This window comes from Xenopus laevis, chromosome 3L (assembly GCF_017654675.1).
Source record: "Xenopus laevis strain J_2021 chromosome 3L, Xenopus_laevis_v10.1, whole genome shotgun sequence".
Classification (NCBI taxonomy): Eukaryota; Metazoa; Chordata; class Amphibia; order Anura; family Pipidae; genus Xenopus; species Xenopus laevis.
In genome coordinates this window covers 102,116,512-102,131,126 of record NC_054375.1, presented here as the reverse complement: position 1 = coordinate 102,131,126, position 14,615 = coordinate 102,116,512, and the positions used below count along the sequence as shown (strand labels likewise).

The 14,615-nt window shown below is 37.3% G+C and overlaps 1 protein-coding gene across 4 annotated transcripts in view; it reads right to left on the bottom strand.

Annotated features, from left to right (window-relative positions):
• Window positions 1–14,615, bottom strand: part of otud7a.L (OTU deubiquitinase 7A L homeolog) — a 136,771-nt gene that overhangs the window by 35,532 nt on the left and 86,624 nt on the right. For all 4 annotated transcript variants that reach the window (XM_018252994.2, XM_018252993.2, XM_018252995.2 and 1 more), the window contains 3 exons: window positions 10,801–10,902; window positions 10,194–10,321; window positions 3,398–3,510 (listed from right to left, as the gene is read on the bottom strand). In XM_018252994.2, the coding sequence (XP_018108483.1) occupies window positions 3,398–3,510; window positions 10,194–10,321; window positions 10,801–10,902 (343 nt within the window). The remainder of the gene's footprint in view (window positions 1–3,397; window positions 3,511–10,193; window positions 10,322–10,800; window positions 10,903–14,615) is intronic.

Here is a 14,615-nt window from a genome sequence, read left to right as displayed (position 1 = left end):
AAACATTCTTAATTTAATAGTTAAGTTTTCTGTCTACGTTTACCTTTAGTATAGTATAGTATTACTATGAAGCTACACAATTTAATTTATTAATGGTCTGGGGACACGCTCCATAGCTGTTTTAAACTGGCAATCGGCAAACTGAAAGTTACAGCAGAAAGTATGCAGCTATAATAAACAGCATGCACTAAATCTGCATTGAACGTATTTAGGTTGTTTCCTCTGTTCCATCGGCTTCCTGTTTCATGCTCATACTTTTTAATAATTGAACTACTCATTCAGTTAAAATCTCTATCTACTGCTTGATTAACAACAACAACCAAAACAAATTGGTTAATATTTAAACAATTAACTATATTATAAACATGGGGGTTACATTACTAACATTTTATAGATTGCTTATCCAAAACGGAAAATATAAAAATTTTTATAACTTTTAAACATATAAAAAACTGAACTTGTCAGTTATTATTAATGTCTGCTAGGGGATTATTATGACTATCCCTAAACTTAAACTTTATTACATAAAGTTTTTTTATAACATAAAAATAAAGTACAGGTATCTGTTATCCGGAAACCAGTGCCGGGCCAAGTCGGCCGGACGCCCTAGGCAACCCGGCTGACTACATGGCACCCACACTGTTCAGGCATGCGAAGTAGAGCACAAGAGATGAGGCAGCACGGGTGTGCATGCGCGGAAGAGTGCATGCGCCGAAGAAGCGATAATGCGCATTCACAGAGGAAGCGATAATGCGCATTCGGCGAAAGCGATAATGCGCATTCGCCGAGGAAGCGCTACTGCGCTTGCAGAAGGAACAGCTGCTGCAGCTTCTGGACACAACGGTCCGAACTAGGGAAAGGCCTCAGAAGAGGTACGTGCCTGCTCCCCTCTACCTTTGCACTCTAGGCACGTGCCTCTTCTGCCTACCCCATGTCTGACCCTGCCGGAAACCCATTATCCAGGAAGCTCCATATTACAGGCAGACCATTGCCCATAGACTCCATTATAAGCATATAATTCTAATTTTTAAAAATGATTTCCTTTTTCCCTGTTATAATAAAAAAGTACTTGTACTTGATCCAAACTAAGATATAATTAATCCTTATTGGAAGCAAAACAATCCTTTTGGGTGTATTTAATGTTTACATTATTTTTTAGCAGACATATATGGAGTAAACAAATTACAGAAAGATCCCTTATCAGGAAAACCCCAGGTCCTGAGCATTCTGGATAACAGGTCCCAGACCTATAATACCAAAAAAAAAGGGATTTCTTGCAGTGTTTGCTGATGACCAGCAGAGTGCTCTGAATAGTCTTCTGCAGATTCATGATCTGGACAATTTAACAATTTGTGATATTAAAGCAATGCTCTAAAAAGCTTCCTGTTTTAAACCGTTGCATAAATGCTATTCTGTCTTGGGTTCCACATACTGCTGTTAAATATAACTAGCGTCATTCTCAGACTGCCATTAATATGTCTGGATTTATATTATTTTTATATTCAACACAAGGTGGGCTGAGTTTTTGATCACCAAAGGTGGATGATTGGGGGAGGGCTGGTTTACACATTTTTTGCTTTATAGTATATAAAGAATGTTAAACATCTGTGATATACATCATATGCCCAAGGCACACAGTGGCATTCTCTACATTTAGATCTATACAATTCTAGTCACGTATAAAGTAGGTCTAAAACAGCTATATTTGCTGTGGCAATGGTGCTTTATAGTCACATGCATATAATGAGGATACAGCATATTAAAAATTCATATTACAAATGCGGTTTTAATACTTCACTTTACGGAGCAAAGATCAATTTCCTGTCTGTGCATTATACAAACCAAAATCTATACGCCTGTCACAGCACACAAGGGAGCACCTTTGTTACAATCTGCATGAAGAGCAGGAAAGGCCGAGCACTTAAAATCTGCTATGCAAACACAAAGCAAACCATATATTTAAAAGTGATCAGTACAGGTTAATGTTCTTATTTGAGATGGCTAGCTATTCACAAATGAATATGTGACCTGCCAAAATGCATATACAAAAGAAAAGTAGGTGAAAACAACTCAAGAGGAAAATCATATGTATAAAATCTTAAACCTAGTCAAGAGGGAGATCCCAGCTGCCAACGTGAGAAATACCTGAAGCACATTCTATATTAGATGAAGGAGATGTTTCGGTATACTACAATTAAAATAATCAATTCACTGTGATAAACGGCGTTCAGAAAACATGCAGCAAAGTGGAATCAAAGAGAATATTAGAATTTCTGAACCTCTTATAGATACAGGTATTGGATTCGTTATCCGGAAACCCATTATTGAGAAAGCTCAGAAATATGGAAACACTATCTTCCATAGACTCCATCATAATGAATAATTCACACTTTTAAAAATGGTTTCCTTTTTCTCTTTAATAATAAAACAGTAGCATGTACTTGATCCCAACTAAGATATAATTAATACTTATTGGAGGCAAAACAATGCTATTAAGTTTATTTCATTTTAAACTTTTTTTAGTAGACTTTAAAGTATGGAGATCTGAATTACAGAAAGACCCCTTATTATACCATTCTGTGTATATATTGTTAAGTTTGGAATGTCAGGTATTTTATTTAGCTCTGCAATTGTCAACAGGTGATAAGTCCTAAATGCTATTAAGGGGTTGTTCACCTTTTCATTAAATTTTAGTACCTTTTTAGATGTAGAGAGTGATATTCTGAGGCAATTTGCAATTGGTTTGAATTTTTTTTTATCATTTATGGTTTTTGGGTTATAGAGTTTTTTATTCAGCAGCTCTCCAGTTTGCAATTTCAGCAATCTGGTTGCTAGGGTCCAAATTACCCTCAACCATGCACTGATTTGAATAAAAGACTGGAATATGAATAGGAAAGGGCCTGAATCGAAAGGTGGGTAATAAAAAGTAGCAATATCAATAAATGTGTAGCCTTACAGAGAAGTAAATGGGGTCATTGACCCCCATTTGAAAACTGTAAAGTGTCAGAAGAACAAGACAAATAATTCAAAAACTTAAAAAATAAATTTAGGATCAATTGAAAAGTTTCCTAGAATTGGCCATTCTATAACATACTAAAAGTTAATTTAAAGGCAAACCACCCCTTTAATATCTAATGAGATAATTAGGGCCAGGGACCTTATAAAATCAGTGTTTATCAGTGGACAGATAAACAAAAAATTATTTATATCAAATGTTTTAAAGTTTCTGATGTAACTTTGCATTAACATTTGTAAATATGTTATTTACAAACTGATTACTGCAGTAGTTTCACTTAAAAAATGAACTAAATATGTAATTTGGTCAGGGGTGCCCAAACTTCAACTGTACATGCATATTTTCAAGAAAATAATGGTGGGAAAGTTGCACAATACTTACCCACCACCAGAGCCTCCATTCTTGCTAAAATGTGTCCGTGGTTCACTAGAGGCCAACTTTAGTAGTTCGTTCCATTCTCGTTCCCACTCATCCTCTGTGTAAACCAGCCCAGACTGTATGGCAAACAATCAGAAATAAGGCAAGTTCCAATCAATGGTTTCATGGATTAGTCATTTAACATTGCCATTTCATTTACAAAATACATAGGGGAGGAATGGTTTAGGCCTTAAATAACTAAAGCTTAACTATAGAAATAGGCTAGAAATGCTGTACATTATGCAAAGGGCTTCAGTGCCAGCCCAAGGCAACCACATCCTTTTAACAGGGAAGATCTGTGTCTCTGAAGATGCCCCAGTAGCTCCCCATCTACTTTTTTGCTGATTCACTGCACATGCTCTGTGCTGCAGTCAATTATTGAGCTTAGGTACAGACTCTAAATATGCAGTACACATAGAATAGAAATGTCACAATATAAGGCTGATTAGTAATTAATACTGATAATTACTATATTGTAGCAACAAAACAAGTGCAACTACCGTCAAAATGTAATAATCAGCCTTGTAGCATCATCTTATATTACAGGCCAACCTCATTTTCTGCTTGATCATTTGCAACGCCCCCTATCCTTAGCTTTTAAACAGCTGCTCAGAGCCTGTGAGTGTCACACTTTCCAAGATGGTGACAAGTTTGAAGTCCTGGGGCATTGCTGCTATTGAAAAGTTGATACATTGAGCTGGTGCAATAAGTTCATTTTATAAAATATGGCATTTTTAGCCATATTCATTTTTTTAAGTTCTCCTTTTACTACAGATTTTTAACTTACCTGTCCCAGCATAATGGCATTTTTTATAAAGGTGAACCACCTCTAAAAAATTATTTTTGCTAACGCATGCAGAGATACTTAAAGGAAAACTATACCCCCAAACAATGTAGGTCTCTATACAAAAATATTGCATAAAACAGCTCACATGTAAAACCCTGATTCATGTAAATAAACCATTTTTATAATAATATGCTTTTTTAGTAGTATGTGCCATTGGGTAATCATAAATAGAAAATTGCCATTTTTAAAAAATAAAGACCGCCCCCTGGATCGTATGATTCACGGTGCACACAAACATACCAACAAACCATACTTGTTAGGTCACATGAGCAAATTAACAGACAGAGCTGTGTATTTTGCTTCAACACTTCTTCCTGTTACAGTTAGAGCTGCAGTATTTCTGGTCAGGTGATCTCTGAGGCAGCACACAGACCAAATGGTGGTTCAAGGCAAGAGATGTAAAAGGGCAATATTTACTTAAATATATATTCCAGTTTCTAATATGTCACTTAATATGATATAAACGATCTGTTGCTTAAATATTCATTTTTGGGGTATAGTTTTTCTTTAACTATTGTGCAACTAGACTTGCGTACTTGCAAACAGTATTCTAATTGAATAACAGCTAACCCTTTTTGATTTTTACAGCAAAACCAATCCAAAAACTATACTATGTGCTCCAAATGCCCCATCTTGATTAAATGAAGGCCCTTCTTCTGAAAATAATATCCCCAAGATAACTAAAGGGACATTCCTATTAACACAATAGCAGACTGTTTATTTGGCATATGAGTTGCCATGGTGGCATAATTATGAAAGTAGGTTATTGAATAAATTCAGTCCTGGGTCCCCTGACACACTAGCTAACCTTGAACCAAGTATTCCTTCCCCCAGGCAGTTGGCAAGAAGTGTTGGCCCCTTTGGGACATCCAGATATAATAACATCTTTTTTGAGTTTAAGGTCTTACAGAATTTGCCATATCCACATTTCGATTGATATAAAGCTTGCAATATGCCTGCATAGAAAACAGTCTGCAGGGATATCTGTTTCTAGATGTGATGTTTCACACATACATTTTCAAACCTGCTCCAGTATCACTTCTCATGCTGTCTCAATACTACGTCTAATGTAGCAGCAGCAGCCTGTAAAGATGACAAGTACTGTCAGAACTCTGTTGTGCTAAACTGTTTGGTTTAACTGTGTCTGTAACAAAAGAAAGGCGGATTTCGGCTACTCTTTCAATGTACAGGTATCTGATTAACAAATAAAATGAAAGTAGCCCTAATAAAGATTCCCGAATAACTTTGGACCACTCATGGGTCATGGCTACTATCTGCACATGATACTTCAATCACATACTCACACCAATGCACACATACCTGCAATATTATATTTATACTGTTATGCTAGTACTACTTCTATAATACACAGGCTGGCTTTATAAAGAAAGGGCATTATAGCAAACGTATTGTTTTAATTGCTTGACATACTATAATTGATGCCATTAAAGACAAATATTGTCACATGCGAACTAGTACAGTTGCCTTGGACAATAATATATGCTTGTAGTTTAACCTGCACTTAGTAACATAGTAACATAGTAACATAGTAACATAGTAACATAGTAAGTAAGGTTGAAAAAAGACACATGTCCATCGAGTTCAACCTTTTTTTTTTTTTTTTTGTTTATTAACTACCTATCTGCCAGTTGATCCAGAGGAAGGCAAAAAAAAACATCTGAAGCCTCTCCAATTTGCCTTAGAGGGGGAAAAATTCCTTCCTGACTCCAAAATGGCAATCGGACTAGTCCCTGGATCAACTTGGACTATGAGCTATTTCCCATAACCCTGTATTCCCTCACTTGCTAAAAAGCCATCCAACCCCTTCTTAAAGCTATCTAATGTATCAGCCTGTACAACTGATTCAGGGAGAGAATTCCACATCTTCACAGCTCTCACTGTAAAAAACCCCTTCCGAATATTTAGGCGGAACCTCTTTTCTTCTAATCGGAATGGGTGACCTTGTGTCAGCTGGAAAGACCTACTGGTAAATAAAGCATTAGAGAGATTGTTATATGATCCCCTTATATATTTATACATAGTCATCATATCTCCCCTTAAGCGCCTCTTCTCCAGCGTGAACATCCCCAATTTGGCCAGTCTTTCCTCATAGCTAAGATTTTCAATACCTTTTACCAGCTTAGTTGCCCTTCTCTGTACCCTCTCTAATTCAATAAAGTCCTGTTTGAGTGATGGAGACCAAAACTGTACGGCATATTCTAGATGGGGAAGGAAACCTAGTTGGCGCAAAAACCCTCCCCCCCTCCCGTGTGTTGCCCACCCTCTTCTCCTCCCCCTGGCCTACCCCTCCCGCTGGGCAAATGCCCCTAACTTGTTACTTACCCTTCTGCGCAGGTCCAGTCCAGGGAGTTCACAGATGACATCTTCTTCCACACGATCTTCTTCCTGCTTTGACCGGCGTTTTGGCGCATGTGCAGCAGGAGCATTTCGCCGGTACGGATCTACTGCGCATGCGCCAAAAGTCACGCTGTACTTTTGGCGCATGCGCAGTAGATCGTACCGGCGAAATGCACCTACTGCGCATGCGCCGGTCAAAGCAGGAAGAAGATCGCGTGGAAGAAGATGTCGTCTGTGAACTCCCTGGACTGGACCTGCGCAGAAGGGTAAGTAACAAGTTAGGGGCATTTGCCCAGCGGGACGGGTAGGCCAGGGGGGGGAGGTTTTTGCACCAACTAGGTTTCCTTCCCCTTTAAGTCTCACAATACAGAACCAGTGGCAAAATATTAACTGCTACTGATCATCTGTGTAAGAGTTTCATTCCTACAACAGTGCAATAACTGGAGCATCCCCTCTACTTCAAGTGACCCTTTAGGCCTGTTATGGGAAAATCTTCAGTATATGTATTTCCTTTAATTATGCCACTGGCATTCAAAGACATTAAATGCTCTACATGAATTTGTGCCCAAAAGTACTTAAGCTCTGGCATCCAACATGTCTGAAACATGTCTCAGTCTGATATATACTGAATATCAGAAAGAGATGATTTCTTGGCATATGATGAGACATGGAGTAATAACTGTGAGTAATTGCCTTTAAAAAAACAAATAATTTGTTTTATTCTGCAGTATAACTGAAAATTCAGAAATGACACCAGGAAGACAGGGTAACAATTAGCATTATGTTTTCTGACAGTTGTTCCAAACACCCCAATACTGATTTCTAACTAAAGGATTGCAACTTAAATGGGAAGCCTTCCCCTACCAGTGGCGTTAATGGGCCCCACAGCAAATTAATTTTAGTGCCCACAAAATATCCAGAGGTTGTCCTGTTTTACCAATATATATTGAAATTGCTCATTAATTAGGGTTTCATGGGGTTCCCTATACCTCCTGCCCCCCCCTGCAGCCACAGGGTCTGTAACTCTGTAGTTATGCCCCTGTCCCCTGTAGGGCTTCTACCAAATTTCCTTAAAAAAAGTACTTTGAAATATAATTTTTACCACCATTTAGGAAATACTTGTCTCCCTTCCTTCCTAATATGTATCAGATAAGGCTGCAATTTTCTGCAAACCAGTGCAGTTGGCAAACATGCACTCTTGTGAGCGGAAATAGAAAATATAGAGTCTGAGTGACATCATGGCAGGAGCGACGATGCCAACCAACTGGTTTGCAAAGCAAAACAGCTTCAGCTGTCGAATGTGAGAGATAATGAAGTCTTCTATCCCAAAAAAAACCAATGCATATGTATACAGTGAGAGATACAGTACAAGAGATTCTATTACAATGGGAATTTTTCTATTTTCCCTTTAAAAGGGGTTGTTCACCTTTAAATTAACTTTTAGTACGATGTAGAGAGATTCTGAGACAATTTTAAATGATTTTTATTTGTGGTTTTTGAGTTTAGCATTTGATTCAGCAGCTCTCAAATTCACAATTTTAGCAGTCTAGTTGCTAGGGTCCAAATTACCCTAGCCAGCATGCACTGATTTGAATAAGAGACTGGAATAAAAGAGGGCCTGAATAGAAAAATTAGCAATAAAGTAGCAATAAAAGAGTCAGAAGAAGAAGGCAAATAATTCACACACTATACAAAATAAAAAAACGAAGGCCAATTGAAAGGTTGCTTAGACCTTAAAAAAATCTATTTGCTCTTTTGAGAAAGTTTTGAGAAAGTTAACATAAAGGTAAACCACCTCTTTAAGGACAGTATATTTATTAAGGGATCTGCTAGCTGATGTACTACAGTATATGTAAGTAGTTTTCAAAGTCTGACACATGGGTCTTTCTTCTTCTGCTTGCTCTCTCTCAGGGGCGTAACTACCGGGGGAGCAGGGGGTGCAAATGGGCCAGGGCCGCACCCCCGCAGGGCCCCCCGGAAGATCGTGCGCGCTGCAGCCGGCTGGAGTCGGCTGCAGGCGCAGAGAAAGATCGCGCAGACGAGGGTGGGGGCGGGCCCGTCTGCACGGCCCGCACCAGTGCCCGCCCCCACCAAGTTACGTTACTGCTCTCTCTCTCCCCTTGGTTCTCACATTAACCACTGCAGTCATTATAATACTGTCATTTTCTGTTACAGCATATATACTGTATATATGAATTTCAAAACTAGATCACTTATCTAGCATAGGAGCATAGCATACTGCACTGTGTTACTCAGGAAATAAATAAAACCACCAAGATATTACAAATAAAATCAATTCATGAATGCATTCGTTTTATTTACTGGGCAAGTAAAGTGAAATCCGCAGTTAAATTGATTAAAATGACCACTTCATTTTGTGATTAAAATGAACTACTGAAATGAAACAAAGACTGCCTCAAACAAAGAGAGCAAATATTGCTTTATTGTTTAATTCAATTATACCAAGAACGAGTCGATTTCCACTTGTGCAGCTACAGTGTTCTAAAAAAAGGCTTGCATAGTCCTAGATAAAAGGTAATATGTGTGTGAGCATGTGCAAATATTCATATTTGTTGGGCTTCACTCGCCTCTTTCATTATTTAGTTGCATCTGCTTACACAAATGAAGCAAGCTAGGACAATTACATCTCAAATGAACATTCATTGATAAAGAAGAAGAATTTTTATTCTACAGAATATATTGAATATTCCCTTTAAACGTCATAGGTTTGCTTCTAAAATCGTGGGGTTACTGAGAAAAAGAAAAATCATTCTGTGCTGCAACAACCATGCATGCTGATGATGTAGACCATGTTTTTGATGGCAAGTCAGCCTTTTATCCCTCCTTTATTCCATCCTTAAAGCCCTTTGGTACAGAGTTTTCTTACTGCCAGGCTCCTCCTTTGTGAGATGTATCTGCCAATGAGACACACATGGACACCTTTTGGCCAAATGTTACCTTGACAAAGAGTCACAATGCTGCATTGCAATTCTTCCAATTGTGGCTTTTTGTAAAGGCAATGTTGTCCATCTATATATATGATGTTGTGCATCTATGCCTGTTGTCTGATCATCCATCCATCCATCTACCTGCCTCTTGCTGACCAATGCCCTATATTTCAATAAAAGTTTTCCCTTCCTACATTGCCCCCTGCCAAGTCGTAAACATTCTTTCCCTGCCCTCCTGGTGGTTTTATCATTGTATGGAATTAAGTTCACCAGGACCTCTTGATAATGCATTTTCACCTATACTATTTTGAGGCCCTAGAAGCAACTTATAACTGACTCCTTAAGTCACAGTTCTGGGCAATTCCAACTAAAGATAAAATAAAACGTACAAATTCATGAGTCATCCGATACAAATGAACCTATACCTACAGGCACATGCAGAATACAAACACAGCATTTTTTCAGGCTTCACATAATAACACACAAAGCTTAAGACAGTCTGATAAGTGAAGAGGCAAACTCAAAGAGTGTAACTATTAAAGAGTGTATCAAACAGAATTAACACACAGGGGGGCATTTATGATGGTCAGAATAAGAGCCTGGTTACCTCTTTGTTCTGCTGCGTCTGTTGCCACCTCCATCGTCTTTTCAGTGCTTCCCTTTCAGCTCCACTCCTCATCATGGTATAAAGGGCTTTTCTCAGAACCAGATCTCTGTCATGAAATCCCCACATCCCTACGACAGAGAATATTAAGAGCTCAGATAATTCCCACGATGAGTACAAACACACCACAACAAACTCATTCACCTGGATAAAATGTCCACTTTCAAATAACCTCTTGAAGGAAACAAGATGGGGTTAGTTTATTTCCTTGTCTTGAATTAAAAAGTTCCCTGCTTGGAGGCCAAAACTGTGATTAACCTAAAGATCAATGGGTGGGACGGGGGAGAACGTCTATTTGCTTTCCTAAACATTTAATTTGGGTGAGATTGGGCATGAAAACTATTCCTGAATGTATACCAGAATTATTGACAATATTTTCATATATCTGTAAGCAATTAGGTAGCAACACTTTAACATAGTACAAAATAACTATTTAACGTTTTAGGATTAATCTATGAAAATGATTATACAGTACAATGCTGTATAAGTGAGTCCATAATAATATGGCACTTCAAACTTAACTTAATCACTCAGCAGCTTCCCATCTTACCCAAAGAGGCAGCATGTAAAAGGCAATTTCCATCTCCAGTTGTGGCTAAAGGCAGAAGACGTTTGCAACTTGAGCATGTAGTTGACCACCAGTTTAATCTCCCTACATGGAAGAAAGTAAAACATCATTTTCTTTTATGATATATAATGTTGTGGTAGCTCTTTCTGGAAGCACAGGATCAGGCAAAATAACCTGAGATGGCTGCCTACACACCAATATTACAGCAAAAAAAAAAAATACACTTGTTGGTTCAGGACTAAAATTTTATATGGTAGAGTAAATTATTTGTAATGTAAACAGTGTTATTTAGAAATAAAAACTACACCATAAAAATCATTACAGAATCCCTTTAACTGATAAGGATTTGTTTTTTTTGTGTGAGTACAACAAGCTGTGTAACTCTAGGCAATGACAATCAGTGGCTCTTGCATAAAAAAGGGCATAGACGCAAGGAATGAATATATAATTGTCCCTCTTTGAAGATCTTTGCTAAGGCTTCACATTGAGTATGCAGTGCAGTTTGGCTCCAGTCATTAAGAAGGATATTCATGAACTGGACAGATTTATAAAAAGAATGGAAGAATAAAGCTATGAGGGAAGGACTATCAAAGTTGTTTTTTTTTCCTCGGGAGAAAATGAGCTTGCAAGGGTACATGATTACTCATAAGTACATTGGAGTAGAGTCCTGCAGCTAGTTGGGTACCCGCAGGTTACCCACAAAAAAGCGGGTAACCTGCAGGTTGCGGGTAGAAGTTTCAGGTGCGGGTATAGACGAGGGTCGGCGGTTCTGCGTGTCACCGGTCTTCACAAGAGCGAGTTTTACTCATTTTTTCTGATCACGCCTACTTCCGATGTTGTCACTTCCGATTTACAATGACAGCACTTACTGATTCTTGATGGTCAGTGGGTCGCGAAACGAGTTGTGGATAAGGTACTTGCGGGTCGGGTATCGGGTACAAGTAAGAATGCGGTTTGCTAGTCCGGATGCAGTTTGCGGGTCCCGGGTTTAGCAAATTGGTTCCGTGCAGGACTCTATATTGGAGGACATTATAGAGAGATAGTGGGGGGCACACTGGTGAAATTGCTATGCTGTCAGGTGGGTGCTGCTCTAACTGGATGAGATTACAAGTATTTCTGACAAAGATTAATAGGTATAGAAATCTCAATAAATGGGTAGATTAATCATAAAGTATAGGTAGCTGGTAGTATACCTTTCTTTATTTTTACAAACTTAAAAAAAGAGTTCCTAGGCAGCAAGTCATAAAGGACTTATCCAGGTTATGTTCTAAATATTGCTGTGTGACATCCCACAACCTAAGACAGCACTGGGTTGGTTCACCATGAGTTGCCAGAACAGCTTCAGTGTGTTTGAATAGCCTCTGGAACTCTTTAGGATGGATGTGACACAATTCTTTCATGACAGATTGTTTTGAAGCCTAAAAAACAGATTCAACTATATATATATATATATATATATATATATATATATATATATATATATATATATATATATATATATATATAGATATATTCTTCAGATGTCAGTGTAATAGCAAAAGTTAACCAGGCACATAAATGTTGCATGAAAAACAGAAAGGTTACCTCTAAATGTCAATATATTATCTATTCAAATGCACTTCAAACTATAAATGCAAATATGTAAATGGAATACAATTTTAGAAAAAAAACCTGCAGTATCTTCTCTGCCTCATTTAAAGGGGATATGTCACTTAAATACCTTTCTATTGTGTTTGTCAAGCAAAATAAACTTGCAATTCAGATCAAGCAAAATAAACTTTACTTACACTGTATAAAGTATTTTAACCTTTTTTTCCTTCAGTCTTACAATGTATATATATATATATATATATATATATATATATATATATACACATATATATATATATATATATATATATATATATATATATATATATGTATGCATTAAATTCTTATTGAAAGAAAATAAATCAAAGAATTGCTTGGCTGAATTGAATGAAAAAGATACTATGGGAAATTATATGATCATTTCAAACATTTACATATAATAGATCCAATATCTGTACACTCTACTATATGTTGATCTATATAAAAACATTTCAACACCTTAAAAGTCTCCGTGTAACATCAGATTATATCTCTAGTTATAGAGGAATAGGATCTATAATCTAAGTTACATTAATAGCTATTTACAGAACAAAACAGCAGGTGTCATGCTCTTCAATTCTTTACATTTGTAGGTACTTAGATACATACCACAAAACATGTAAAGAACAAAAAGCCAACTTTAAACAATTGTACAATTAATTTTAAATTTCATATGAAACCTACTGCCCTACCAGGGTGCTCCTATAATAAGGTTTTACATCTATAAAATATATATGTTAAATGTAAACATTGTAAACATTGTAAATGTAGACAATGTTTCCCATTTTGTTTACAGGTTTGTTTTTTATGTGTTCAGACATGATATAACCAAATACAATAAAACTTCTGAGAGACCTTTCTCTCATACAGTAATATGCCAATGATTTGTTTCCCCCCTCCACCACCACATACAATGTATACAAGAATTTTAGTCCCCCGACTGCAGCATTATTCCATGATGGAAAGCAACAAAACTTTTCAAGGGCCATCCTCTCATTCAGGTTGACGTAAACCACTACTTTTTGTTGAAAAGTCATCAATTCTCAATTAAATCCAGGGATTTCTGAATTCTAGTGAAATCTTCAATAAAATAAATGTAACTATATCCCATTGGATAGAAAGGTTGACTTTGACTGCCCAAGGTGGCTAGGTAACAAAATGCTATCAAGAAAATTAATTAAAAAAAAACCGTGGGAGAAATCTATTTTTTAATCAAATCTGCCCCTTAATATTGAATGTTTAATTTCAAACTTCACATTCCACCCCTGAATTTCCAGCAAACTAAACTTTTACGATACATTAGTCATGTAGATGAAACAGACACTACCTGCTCAAAGATTCATAGAAAGCATGGCCACCATAAAATATATCACAAGTCAGGAATTCAGGGTGAAAATGCCCTTCAAAAAAAGACTTTCAAACTTAATTTTCCTGCTAAACTCGTGATTATGGAAACCTTTTCTCTTCCCGGGTGCTGTCTGTAAGGCAATTCATCATTTAGACCTGTCCTTGAAATACAAAATGTAATGCCATGCATGAAGGAACAAGGGCGACCATATAAACTCACTTTACAGATAACCCAGCATGGATGCTCAGCTGATTTTGCTGCAAGCATAGTGATCAAAATGCAATTGCAAGCCAGAAGGCTATCCAAACTAGGTCACATGAATAACTACTCCAATTTCCCATAGGCCAGTAAGGCGTTCATGTAAAAAAAAAAAAAAAATCATATGTACGAAAGAAAAAAAAATAATAAACAGAAGCAACCTAGCACTTACATACAGGTATGGGATCTATTATTCAGAAAGCAGAAAGTTTTGGTCCTCACACACCCTGTCTTATAGGCTACACAGAGATGCCAGGTGCTCAATGGTGGAGGTCCGGCCACCTCCCAAAAATGCTTGACAAAGGGGTTTCCCCCGAAACGTTGCACTGCATTCCGCAATAAACACTTGAGGTGTTGTATAAGCCCTGTGTGCCATTGGATTTCTTCGGTTGCAAGATCTATTATTCAGAAACTATTAAACCAGAATGCTCAAAAATAAGGCAATGCAATTAGCCATTGTGTTGTCTTTAAACAAATAATCGTTGATATTTTGTCTGGTTTGTCTACTTTTTTTTTATTAATAAGACTGAACCTCTTAGCTAAACTAATTTATGTTGAATGA